This window comes from Protopterus annectens, chromosome 12.part0 (assembly GCF_019279795.1).
Source record: "Protopterus annectens isolate FY-2018-M chromosome 12.part0, PAN1.0, whole genome shotgun sequence".
NCBI classification, from domain to species: Eukaryota; Metazoa; Chordata; order Ceratodontiformes; family Protopteridae; genus Protopterus; species Protopterus annectens.
Window position 1 is genome coordinate 521,958,615 of NC_056746.1, and position 14,565 is coordinate 521,973,179.

General features: G+C 38.1%; 1 protein-coding gene across 1 annotated transcript in view; it reads right to left on the reverse strand.

Moving 5' to 3' along the window:
- Positions 1–1,328: 1,328 nt before the first annotated feature.
- The window catches only part of TOM1L2 (target of myb1 like 2 membrane trafficking protein), a 927,227-nt gene continuing 913,990 nt past the window's right edge, over positions 1,329–14,565 (reverse strand). The window contains exon 14 of the mRNA XM_044088936.1: positions 1,329–11,162. Coding sequence (XP_043944871.1) covers positions 11,014–11,162 — 149 coding nt within the window. The 3' untranslated portion in view covers positions 1,329–11,013. The remainder of the gene's footprint in view (positions 11,163–14,565) is intronic.

The following is a 14,565-nucleotide window of genomic DNA, read 5'->3' on the forward strand; positions in this document are numbered from 1 at the left end:
TTGTTTCCTCCGGGGGAGCGACGCGCACATAAGCGCAGACACGCTCACAGCAGCTAGCACGCGCGCACACATGCTTAGACGGACTAAAACTTCATTATTCGGGTTAAAACGCGCGCACACCAGCGCAAACATGCTTACAACTCTTTAAATAGCCTTATACATGCTTTCTCCGGCTTAAACGCGCGCACTCACACTTTCACGCGTGCACTCTGTCTTACTCGAGTTTACAGGCACGCATACCCACTCAGCAAGAAACTTTGGTGTTATCCACAGTATACACCTTCCATTTCTTGGCTTACCTGTTGACACACCTCTTTCCATGATGTCTAACTGACACCTAATAGATGCCACTGTCCTCCAATAAGCTGCACTACTTTCATACATACCCCCTTGTGATGTCACCTATCTCCTACTCTGTTCCTCCCCATATCCTACTCCTACACTCCACTGACTGTGCTCATTTGCTATGTAAAAGTGCGATTCACTATCCTAACACTCATTTACATAGGATTGCCTACTAATGCTTGGTTACATGTCTTAGACTGGGCTTCTCCCCTTAGCAACCCCTACTCGGTGGCCATGTTGTCTTCAGCCTGCTATTCCCTTGCATTGAAATTTGACAATTTTCATAAATTCCATGTTTGTGGCTTTTATTGCCTTATTTTATGATTTTTATAGCACACCCTGTTTGCGTGGTGCTGCGCTTAAACATCGGAAATCGCCGAAAAAAAATATTTTTATTTTAATTTTGCATCAGGGAAACTTTCCAATGGCCGTATATTTGGCCATTGGCATGCTTCCTCAACCATATGCAACCTTTATTTGGAGCTGACAAGGCTCCATTGTGCTATTTGCAGAACGGTACTCAGTTGTCAACTGAGTACATTTCTGCAGCTAACATGTCTCCTACTCGGACAGGTTTCTGCTTCCTGGATCGCAAATTTACCTCATTTGCATGTCTTTTGGCTGCAAGTGAGGTAATTTGCATATCACAGCCCTCTCCGTGTAGGAGACGTGTTAGGAGCTCTCTTACACACCCCTACAGGCCGTTTGTGGATCGCTCGTCGGACATGATGGCTGCATGGAGTCTTACTCTACTCGTAGACTCCGTGCAAGCCATTGTGAATCTGGCCCAATGTCAATTCCTCAAACAGAAAATAGTTTAACACAAAAGTATGTAACACAGATCTACAAGAAACAAAAGACTGTATGATATATCTTATTAATTCTTTAATATAACTATTTTAGTATAAAATACTATGTCAAACAGATCCAAAACAAACATGACGGACATTCACAACATTTACAGAAATTAAAAACGCTGAGAGCACACTGGTAGTGTTTTATTTGAATATTTCACATGCAAGAATCAAGTAACTACAGTCTTGCAGCTGTTTATAGTGAAAGATAGATATAAATAATACATCTGAATTATTCTTACACACAAAAATATACTGGCTTAATCCACAAGAAAGCTATAACACAACATTAAAGCCAGTTTTAAAACTATTTATGCTTGGTTGTAAAAGTTTTCCTCTTTCTATCCCAGTATAGTCAGTAAATAAATATTTCCACCTTTTTGCAAAGCTATGAACTTTAATATACAAGGTTAAGCAATTACACGTTACATAAGAGTAAATGTTACAGTATTTTCATGTAAGTGCAGAATGCAAAAACAAACCACACAAATATTGAGTGGGTCCTTATAACATGTACATGTCCAACAAGGTCAGGTCAGTACCATAAAGGGTAAGAATGTTACATCTGGAAAAATCCAGCTTACATTTATTCTGACTTATAGTAGTTTCCCTTTTCTACAGTATAAAGAAACATTGTCATAATTATGATCAATACAGTAAACAAAATTACTGTATACTACATTCATTAAATTAACTTATTCTTATTACAAATGCAAAGACTCGGGGGGGGGGGGGCAAGAGAGAGACTATGGCATGGGTCTTAGCACCACAGTGATCTCTTCAAATGCATGTGCCTGCCAACATTGGCTCACTCATCCACAATGGTACATGCAAGGAAAATCACCAACTTTATGATGTGATCTGCAAAAACTGTAAAACATAAGCTTGCTGGCTAGTGCAGGAAGAATTTTGAGACACTAGACTTCCTCTGAATTCCCACTGTCCTAAGATCAAAAACAGTATAAAAAAATACATCTGCAGTCATTTAATGGATTACAAAGACAAAAAATGATGGTAAGGCAGGGCAGGCAACCACTTAAGCAAAGATTTCAAATTCTGTCTCCAGATTTCCTAAATAGCCTAGTATGTTACATGGATTATACTCTTTCAGTACTTGGGTTTATTTATACACTTCCAGTCTACTAGGTTGGTGCAGTTTTGCTGCCATTTAAAAGAGCTAGTCATTTCACTACCTTTACTACATTAGTTTGAAAAATATGAAGATATTCAGTTGAATGATTTTGCCAAATGCAAACATTTAACAAATTGATTTTTTAAGAAAATGTCAAACCTGTGTTCTGACTGAATAAATTCTGAATTTTCTTAAGTAAAGATATGGATACAAATCTCAGACAGTCTATGGGGAGGTTTTCTTAAACGCTGTTTTTCTTTTTGTGACTTGGGAAGTTGTGCTTGCTCAGTGGCTTGAAACAGAAGGTCAAAGTGAATGGTGCAGAGGCCAAGTACACCCTTCCAGCCTGACTCTTTACATCACAACCTATGCCAGTGGGAGATTAACTGCCTCTCTAAGATTTGGAACAATATAAAATTAGCAAACATGTTAAGCTTGGGGGGGGAGGGGGGACAACAGAAGAGGAAAGCTTAACAATTACGAGTTGACAAAGGCCTCTGAAATCCACTCTGCAACAAACCCCCCTAATCCAGGAAATGACTGGGTGGGTGTTAAAAGCCTCACTTATTATGAATGTATAAAATGGTAACACTGTGAAATGTGGCTGGCAGCAGATTGGCACAGTCTCTGGTCCAGTCCAGTCTTGTGGTTTTACGTAAACTTGGGTCATTTTATGCACAGATCTCTAGAATGCTGTCCGATGGTAAAATCATCCTTGCTCGAATACTGCACCTACAACTGCTGAAACATGATTAAGACAAACAGCAGTTTACTGTAGAGGTAGATTTAAATCTCCAACCTTCATCTGCATAATATAAGGACCAACCCAGGCCATTTCAATTTTCATGCGCTTCCAAGTCAAACAAAGAAAGCTTCCTTAAAGGTTAAAATAATAATAGTAATAATCTGCACCTTAACCCTGGCTAGTGTAGACATATTTTTAACAAGGTTTTGAGGTTGCTAGGGGTAAGAAACTACAATATGTAAAGAGGGGAAAATAAATTCATCTGAACACTGCATTTTCCACATTTTTTTCAGAAATAAAAGTGCTTGGGCTTCCTTTATTATGCATATATTTAGGAAATTCTCTTACAGATTTTGATAAAATGTTTAAAGTTTATGCTCATGGCTGACAAGCTAAATGTTTTTATATGTTGCAAATGTAAAGGATGCAGCACAATACAGGCTCAGAGCACTCAACAGGTCACGGTAACATGCTCCCTCTTATCTCAGACAGGTGGGGATGCATGGCATGACAATTACAGCATACTGAAAGGGAGAAAATGAAGATGAGGGTGGAGATAAAATAAAACGATATACCAATGTATGTTACCCAACTGTGCTGCACATTTGTTAGAATTTCAGTTATATACAAACATTTTTCCCTAGTTAAAACATAATGAACTTATTCTTTGATTTTTTTTTGTCATTTTAAACAGTATGTGAGTTTCTGTTCTATGCGGATATCAACCTGCTTGTATGGGATACATAACCATCTGTTTACATCATTTCACCCATTTCTGAGGGGAAAATGCATCTTCACGTTCATCTAATAAAGAGAGGTTCAGCAGCTGCATTAAACTACCCAAATGTTAAAGATTATACACTAATAACAAATCTGAAAATACTGTTATAAAACAAATGGAATGCTCATGAATACAAGACACGACCATTCTGTAAACTATCATACCGCGAAATGTAACAGCGGTGACAAAATGATAATACAGAAGATGAAGTTAATGTCAACACACTGGTGTCCAGGAAATTATCTGCAAACCTCTTTTACCTAAAAAAAATACTTTAATATGTTTTGATTCACGGTTTGCCTAAACAGTATCTGCCTCTCAAACAAATTCCAGTGTTTTCTTGAGAAAAAGAAAGCAAGGACATTCTAACCATACAAGTTACAAATGTGGGGGATCTCCTCATTTGGTGTGCATATTTGTTTTTCTTTCATTTTAATTAGCATTTTTTTTCATAGCTGGTTCCAGGTTGGGAAGCATGTGTTGTATGCTGACATGTGGCATGATATGACATGTTATATTAGGAGAGACCACCTACAGTAGATGTTGTCTAATAGTTCACTAGAAGGGCAAGTGGTGATTTTAGATCAAGGTGGAGCTGCAGTTTAGTGAAAGGGAGTAAATAGAAGCTTAGGTGAAGCCCTGGACTGAGTCTGCAATAGGTCCTTTTAAATCAGGGTTCTATTCCAGTCAATAAATACTTTGGCAACCCATCCTTCCTATTATTCAGAAGATAAGCCACAAATCTTATTCAATCATCAGGAGACTCTCCCCAATAGCCATGTACCTTTCTTATGTGTCCTCAAAATTCAGACACTTTACCTGACTATTCCCTCCTTAAGAGTGCTGTTCCAAACATCCACCCACTAACTTTCGCACAAATTAAGTTTCTTGCAGTTCCATTAAGCAGACCACTTTGTGTCCCCAAACTGCATCCACTTGCTCTTTTTTATTCTTTTTTTTGGAGATGGTACCCCACTTTCACTATACAATTCCACTAAGATACACTGAAGTTTCCACATCTCTCTCCCCACTGCCTCATTTCATTAAGACTACATACACTACCCTCTTATAATTGTTTGCTCTCTCTCTCTTTACAGGGCTTCTGCTAGTCTAACATTTTTGTTCCTTTCCTATAAATTGCCTTTATTCTGCCGTAAACATGTGAGATCTTCATAACTTTAATACTATAGATGGATCTTGCCAGATCCACCACAAGAACGTAACTCCCAAACCTCCAACACAAAGTAATTTATCCTAATGGATCAAAAACAACCGGAAATGACAAAAAAGCACACCCTTCACTTAAATACACCAACTCTATGGTTGCACAACTGCCCAGGAGGAGAAATACCACTCAAAGGCAAACTGCTGCAGCAACTGAAATGTTTCCAATTTAACTTGTATAGTTAGAAACATGGTCAGGAAATAACACTGGAGAAATGGGAGGATCAACCAAATGTTGACAATTTGCAGGAAAACTGGGACTAGTCACTCTTGCACAAAGATGGATAATTTTTTATGTACATTTCTTTATACTTCCTTGCTCAACATCTGCTCCCCCCTTCTCTATTGTCCAATTCACAAGTCTCTGCCCCCCTTCTCCAGAGTTCGGCACCACTTCTTCCAAATTCAAGCTACTAACCCTGGGCAAAGAATGGACCACTCCAGATATGTAAGAGGGATGTCAGTCACCTGCTGCAGCAGCTGTGACTTATCCACCCCCTCGACATCAGAGCAGGACATCATCTATTCAATTGCCTCTCCTCAGCTACAACTAGGCTCACTAATCAAAGCTAGGTCACTAGCATCATAGTGAAGAATAAAACCTCTTTGCCAGTAAAAGAAAATACATTTTTGTTTTTCTACTAGTAATGATTGTGTATAACCCTTTTAGAATTCCACCCAATTTCCTTACTCATACTGTACACTAAATTAGGTGAAGTGACATGACCACCACAGAACACTTTGCTGTTTTATTAATCATTATTTGTCATTCATCCATTAGTGCACACCTTTCTAGTGTTTTTGTCTTTCATCCATATTGCTTGTGCAGTGAATTTTATCTCTGGTAGCCCTAAAACCATTCTCACTGTTTTTTTTTTTGGTGGTGGTGGTGGGGGTTCTGCCCTGACAAATTACAGTGGCTTTGCATATCTATTAGCAGACACTATAACAGGTAAGAATGACGGTGTGTATACAATGGATCTGGAAACCAATGATGGGACTTTGGCTAATACAGTTCACAGATATGGTCAAAAATGCCGCATTTCTGGGTACTTTTGCTAACTCAAACAACCGCCTGTTGGGTCTGTAAAAACAACAGCAACAAAAATACTGAATTACTGTAAATGATTTAAAGAAATTAAAAAAAATGCTAAATACTTTTGCTGTACTTCACAGAGCATAAAATGAAAGCTGACAATCCAGATGTCTGAAGTACTGAATCAAATATCAAAGAATCTGATTATATGCTAGATTTTCAGCAATTAGCCAGACAAAAAACTTGCCAGAGTACACAGGTGACCATACAAACATCAATTAAAGGTTACACACACAAGCTGTGAACAAGGTGCTTAATAAACTGTGCAATATTAAACCAACCAATCATAATAATTCCTGGTTTATAAAAAATAACTCTACAGGATGCAACTGAAAACAGGTGATCATAAATTCAGTTTGACACAAGTTCTAGGAGTTTTTCATTTTCATCCTGAGGTCACTAACCGATGAAAATATTGAGCAATACACTAAGCAAATAGAGATCAAGACATAAAAGTTTACAGGGAACAAAATTACAGGATACATGAATGGAGTTACAAAAACAAATTACAAGCCTTTATAGCTACCGAGATCTACATATGTATACATGTACATACATGTGCACAAGTGAATTGAAATAAGAATATGACTAATCATACATGTTGCAGGGATTCATCAATCCTAAGGAAACCACCATGTCTTGCAAAGTAATTTTTTGAAAAGAACAGATATTAACAATGGAAAAGGTGAACTTGGACAAGCCCACTAATAGCCTGATGAAATTAACAGAATGAGGACACCTGGAAGGGGGGATTGACAAAAACAGGGCCCAAATGAATGCAGGAGGTACAGGTTCCATGTTAAATCTGATTCAGTATAAACGTTTTGCTTTGGAGATTAAAATCTGTTAAGTATGTCACTCATATTTCTGCACCACTGCAGAGTAAATTGTTTTATAAGACTTTACAAACAGAAAACTATTATGTTATATTTCAGAATAGCAATGGAATAAGGGCCATCCACATTTATTCCAGTGCCCAATACTGCTGTCGAACTGTATGAAACACAGGGCAGTGTGCCACTTTTAACAGGCTTATCAGACTCAACAGCAGTCAAGAATACGTTTTTTTTTTTTTTACAGGTATATATATGAATTCTAAGACTGGCGGTAAATCAGAAGCCAATGCCAAATTACTATACATCACTCACAGAACATGCTTTAATACTACACCTCAAACATTTACACAATGACTTAATTTCACAGGATATAGACAATGTCATGTAAACAACTTATCTACTGTCAATATCACATGTTCCCCAAGAATCAGAAATTGAATGTTGATCCCCACAATGAGACTAGAAGTCTTAGGAATGCACTTTGACAAAACCAGTTCAATGAAAGTTGGTTAAGAAAGCATGTGGTTAACACAGATGCTTATACAAAGAAAAAAATATAATTTAACAATTAGGTGTAGTTTTAAGTAGCAAATAAAATGTGTACACACAAAGAAAAACAGTACTAGTAGTCACAGGGTTAAAATATGTTCTTACAAACAAAAGTTTTTTTTTTTAATTCATCAACATGGCATGCACTACAACTGTAGATGGTTTGTTTTTAACACCTAGGCACAGGTAGAATAGATTACTGTAAATAATATCTTAGTGTTGTATCAGAAATATATTTGGCTACATGTAAAAAACAGGAAGGGCAATTCTAAATGAACTGTGCATGCAGGACAGAGCCTAGCCCTCTTCAAAGAGAAGTAAGTGGATTTCCATCATGCCATCGCAATCTTGTTTCATAAGCAAAGCAAAACTAGCTGGTTGTAGTAGTCCAAAAGCATGTGAAACAGGATATATTTTGTGCAGAACTCAGAGGAGCACTCACATTTCTGAATTTAACTATATTGAAGAAAATGCTTTATTTGAAATAATTCTGCACTTGGTATACACTAAAATGACACAAAAGTATTGGGTCTACTTCAAAATATTGAAAAACCTACTGACAAGAGGTTCTTGACACATCTGACCACAGCAATAAAAGTCACTCAATGCTAGTGTTTTTTTTTTTTTTGGGGGGGGGGGCTGCATATCTTGCATGGCCTGATTGGGGGGCTCTGCCTCCATACAGCCAATCTCCAAACAAACTGCCTGCGAGGTTGAGTCAACTTGGAGAGGTATGTATAAGTGCTGGGGCTTCCACATTTGGGGTGCAGCCAGTTAAGAACCCTTACAAAAACACTTCTAGATCCCATTTCATTACATATACTGTGGTGGTCTATGAGACGACAGTAAGTTAGTCTGCAGCAGACTAGGCATAGTAACCTGCACTCAGTAATTTAAGACCATCCGATGCATGCAAGCCAAATGGTACTGCTCCGTGCAGCAGAATTCTTCTCAAATGCTTAAAGGTTATTCTGAAATGCAAAGCAGCCTGACAGTGCAGAACACACAAGCATTATGCAGACCAGTAAAAGCCTCTGCAAGAGTGGCAACTGCAGCAGAAAGGGCAAGACACATTGATTATGTTTGAATGAAGAAAACACCACTCTGCACTGGCAAGCAGTACTTCATTTAAAAGATTAGTATGTTCTTTTTTAATGCAACAGTAGAAAAAGGTAAGGGCAGCTCCACCCTCAGTTTTTCTCACATAACAGCTTTCTGTACCCAAACACTAAAAACAAAACAAAACATTGCCTCTCAAAGCCAGTGGCAGACACCAAATATCACATATATCACACACACCAATATTCCCCAAAGATTTTTTTTTTTTTGCAATTAAAACCTCAAGTTATCCTGTGTAGACATCAGGCTCAGCTTGCCAGATGCACGTGGGCCTCTAATCCAGAGCAGCCAGCACTGGGTACATGAAAGCTGATGGAAGTCACTGGCAGGCTACATTTGAAGTTTGAACAGCAGGCAGCTTCACAGATTAGTAAGAGAATGTTGTGGAAGGTAGGTGAACTAAAGGCTCAGAGCATCAAAATCAACTCAACTTCCAAATTTTTTCTAAAATGGTTATGAAATGCTGTTTAGCTACTTACACTTAACACTAGTAAAATCAAGTCTGTGAAAAATAAACACTGACATCATCCAAAGGCACTCTGATAAAGTACAGATTCACAGAATTGCAAATTTAAATGAGTGCAAATAAATACAAAATAATGTAGCTTAGACCAGGTCATGTTACAAGATCTCAAAGTGCACTGCCGTGGCATAGAGAGTGAGAAAAAATATAGAAGTATGTACAAATATGCAAGGCAGGTTAGCTCTGCATAGCAAATGACAAACTACATAAGCTTCTGGACAGAGATGCCCTTTGAAAGTACAGAGAAAAACAGAAAGCATATTTATCTGTTAAATACATACATTTCTGTAATATATTTCTATACAATGTCAACCCCTGTATACACAATCCATGCATTTAGTAAGCCATGGCTATTTTTGGGCTTAAGTTATAAAATATAAGCAACCAGTATTGTCATTCTCCATCCACATCCTTGTATGTTGCAATTTAGGAAATTTAATCTCCTGTAAAAATGCCATTTAGATATTACAAACTGGAAAAGGTTTTTTTCTACTTTGCATACTGTGGGTGCAAACTACTTGCTGTGCTGCATTACTCGGCATTAACATGTATAAAATAAAAGCTGAATATATGGATCAGCTAGAAAGAGGACAAACAGCATTTTGGATAACAGACCCACCATGAACAGCTGCCCGTTTCTGGATGCATTTTCCACTTCCGAGCTGGCAGACCATTCAAAACTGGAATGCTCAATCAATACCTATTAAGTCTTCACTATTTATAAAGTATATTAGGTCTTTAGCAATTAGTCTTTCAATGTAATTTTCACAATTTTTAAACAGGCTAGCAATTAAGCTATGATAAACTGGATCTATCCCTAGATAACCTATTTCTAAGTACAAGAGACCTGTACAACTATACAATTTCTGTTGCTCGAAGGCAAAACAATTAAGAAATCAAGCAGCCCTCACCAGCTTGAAAACTTCTGCTGTATTGCAAAAACCGCTTCCTATAATCTAAAGATATGGTTCCTAATGGTTTTCATTTCTCGGTGATCTTTTCTTAATGCTAACCTATATGGGCAGTGCTTCAGTTTGTGCCATATTATAAAAGTTGTTACTCAAACCGAATTAGCGTACACTACTTTACAAATATTGCAAACAGACCTTAAACTTAGAGGAACAGACAGTTCTGCAAGTTTTGCTAGTGTAACATTTCTAAGGGTTGGTTGGCAGAATGACTTGTCTGTTCTGTCACATCCTGATTTGCATGAGATCATATGTTGCGATGTAACAGGAATAAAATGTCACCAAGCTACTTCAATGCACCACACTGCTAATCAGATACATCCATTAAAAAAATTAATTTGTACTCATTTTTCATTTGAGAAATTGTGCTGTTTAGATCTCATCTGGGCTTTGACAAAGTTGTATTTTATACCCAGTGTGTGCTTAATTTCATGCCATTATAAACTTTTTAGCCATTCGTCCTCCAAAAAAGCTTGTAGCTACCTACTGCTACCATCTTTAGCATTCATGTGGTTCTCAGCCACCTTTTTCTTCTTGCTTTTAGTTCAAATACATAAAACCTAGAATTACTCATGCACATTTAGTGTTCTTAAATATAAGCGGCAATGTTAATTGGCTTAAACTAGAAAGAGGGCCATGCCAGTGTAAAAAGGAAAACAAAATGGAATTTGCTGTAGTTCTTTAAGAGAACGCAGGATTGCTACTTAGGAAGAAACCCCCTTTTTTAAATAATAAACAAAACAACACAGTGCATCGTTAGCTGCATTAAGGTGTAGGTAAAGTGTGACTGTATATAGCAGCAATCAGCAATCGACCCGACATTTCAAACAGACTATGCAATTTATAAAGCAAAGAGGGTATCTTCAGGGCGTTCCTGTTTCTTTCGGTTTGCCGTATTTGTTGGGGGAGCTGGGTTTTCTGATGGAGGTGAAGGAAGGTTAGGAACTCTCTCTGCAGCTTTGGCTCTTTCTTCTAGAAATTTGTCAAACTCTGCAAACACAAGATCACATAATTTACTTTTTCCAGCTTAAAAAAAAAAGGATATCAGATGCAAGAGCAAACATTTTATTGAATATTTCATATACAACCTCATGTCACAGAAGGCTTGTATGAATTACTTGGATAATTCTAAGAAATTGTCTCTTACATCATTCTAGTACAAACATTACCAGTCTTTACATGTCTGCCACCACCTTTCCAGTGTATGTTTTTGTAAGCAAAAAGGCTAACCAGAGCAGTACCCATAACACCAGGTCTTTTTAGCCATCAGTCAAACAAGGCAAATGCTCCCTTAGTACCTCTTACCAGGAGTAACTTACCAGACTGCTTTCTGCAAGAGGTTCTTTTTTTTTAACTCAGGGGGTCTGATTTTTGATGTTAAACACTCAAAGGAGGGGGTGGTATTCACCCATTATTACTTCTTGTAAAAAGTTCTGACCAAAATACGCAATGAATAGTAGTCTTTTTCAAAGAGAAAACTCAGGATCATAACAGAAGCAAGCTTGGAAGCCACAGGGAAAGTGGATGGATAGCACCATATTAACAGAGTTCTTCTTGTGCTGTTAAAGCAAACACCGATGAAACCACTCATAGGTTCATAGGTTGGTACTAGGCTATCAGCCCTAGGGCCTATACAAGCCTAGCCATAACAATTCCCTGGCTATTTCTTCCCACATTATTTACTCAACAGAGTAAAACTTTTCTGATCAAGTGCTGAGCAGCACACTAACCGAGACGAGGATGGAGTAAATGGACTCCCATCAATTTAGAAGTCCAAAAAGTATAAATCTAGCTTTCGGGATGTCTTACTAGACTGCAGTGTTGGGCAAACATAGCTGCAGCAGACCAGGAGGCAGCAACTGTTCTAAAGTAATGTCAATGTGAAATTAATAGGAGTATTACTTCTCTGGTAAAATCTGAATGAATGACTTGGAAAGTTTTCCAAACTAGCAAATACTTTACAATGCAGCATTCTATTACATTATTCTGAATACCTTATCCATTCAGAAAAGACATGCAGGTTTGAATACCTTATCCATTCAGAAAATACATGCAGGTTTTCTCTATGTAAAATGTATCAGCCAATTTACCAGCAAGTTCAAAGTAAATTCAGAGGCCACTTCTGAAGAAACTTAAAATTTTGCCCTAAAACATAATTTTCCTTGTGAAGAAGGAAAAAAAAAAAAACTTTCTCCACATCATAGACCAAACAATTCTAATTCCACTGATTTCCCAAGTTAAACTACTATCTTAGCATTAGGCTACTCGGACGTTCCACAACAAAGCTGAGCTCTCAGACTGGGAAAACAGTGTACATTTGAGGTTTTCGATAAGAAATAACTCGTTGCAAAGTACAGACATCAAGCTGTTCAACTCTACACAAAGGTTCACTCACAAAAAAGTCTAAACAGTCAAACTTTGACTGAGAAACATTTCAGATCAGTATCTGACCCAGACGAAAGGCAATATAAAACTGAAATTAAAGTTCTTGCTTTCCAATACAAATACTTCCATTAGACAGCTAAGACTTCTGAGTGGCTCATCTTCTGGTTATCATTAACAAGGATGCCCCAAGACATTCACAGGCACCAAAAGTTTATTTATTCAGGAACCAAATACATAGCTTTAAGAGTGATTAAGGCATATGATGGTACTACCACTTTTCACAATGTAAGCTGTCTTTGGTCAATAAAAACAGAATTGAAGGGGAGGTGACACTAGCGGCTGGAACATAGGAACCCCAATATGACATGACCAATAAGGAACAATGACTACTTATCTTGGTCTCTCATTATGAGCCTTGAAAAGTACCCTCAACAGGCAGGGATGAAAAGCATATTCAAAACTTACTTCCAATAAGACAAACTATGTATCAAACCAAAAACTGAGACATGGATCACAATCTACATAAATAAGGGAATCAGATGCAAGGTCAGAGAAGAAAGAACATCAAGCCAACAATGGGACAAGGATGCAGGTAGACTTGGAGCCTAGGTTAAGTTCCCTGACATTTAACATAGAACAAATGATGACAGCTAGTTAGTTGACTTGAACAGGGTACTGTCTCCCAGGCACAATGCAGAAAGAGGATGAGGCATTATAGCAGAAAAAGGAGTGAAGTCAGAGAAAATACTACTGCTAATAAGGGATCTGAATAAACCGGAACAGACTGCAGGACTCAGAGTTCTGGCACACAGAGGGAGATAAGGGTTTATTTTGGTTGTGTACCATGAGAAATTCAACCAAATGACATGACTATACCAGAAAAAATATAATTCTGGATGTGGTCCTTACCACTGCAGTGGGGTCACAAATGTCCGGGTTAAGGCACTGGTTGGTACACAGGGGATCATGGATGTCCAGGTTAGGGCTCTGTTGGATAACACTGATCATACGACCATGTGACAGAGTACAGAGAAGGGTAAGAATACAAATACAATGGTGAGGAATTTTAGAAGAGTCAGTTTTGCTGTGCTAGGATGGAGGTTCAGTAACAGGTTAGGAAATCAGAAATAAATACTCTGGGAACAGGTCAGGAATGGAGTAAATAGGGCTATAAATAAAGGCAATAATGAGTCAAAATTAAAAACAGAAGGCCATACTGACTACACAGGGGTGTGAGGCCAGCAATTATGTCAAAATACATGACCTACTATAGGTGGAAAAGAGGTGATGCAAAGTGGAGGAGGCATGATACAAGGAGGCTAGCAAAACAGCATGAAAGTTGATTCCCCCCATGCACCTAACAGTAACTTAACTTGGACATCCATAACTCTGATTAAGAAGGGAACTAGTTATTAGACACATAGCAGAAAGGAGGAAGGCAGGAACAGATTCGACCAGGCTAAGCATAGACGTGAAGGAGGTTATACGAGAAAATCAGGTCCTGAATGAGTATTTTCAGTCAGTCTTCACAGTAAACAGCAATGGGAGAGAGTCATACCAGGAGGGTGGCAGTGCAGAATGAGAACAGTGGATGGACATCATGATACAAAAGGAATAAATGAGCAAGAAACTGGCTGTAGCCTTACAGAAAAAAGCACACGAACAAGATTAGCTACACTGCCAGGGTATTCAGAAGTGCAGTCAGGGTGCTGTTAGACTCCTTAATTAAAATCAGCTGATTATTGCATTGTGCAGTATTGTCTGAGGACTGGAAGACACAAATTGTGGTACCCGCTGTATGGAGGAAAGGGGGAAGTCAGGCAAAATAGAGGCCTATTAGCTTAAGAGCAGTGGCAGGAACCTCAGAGATGACCCTGAGGAGAAGATGGCCATGCTTCTAGAGAACTAATGAACCAATATTTGCACCAAGTCCAACAAAACATGATCCAGTTTCATGACTGGCTTGCAACTGAACATATGGGTGTAATAGTACACAATTAGTCTAAAT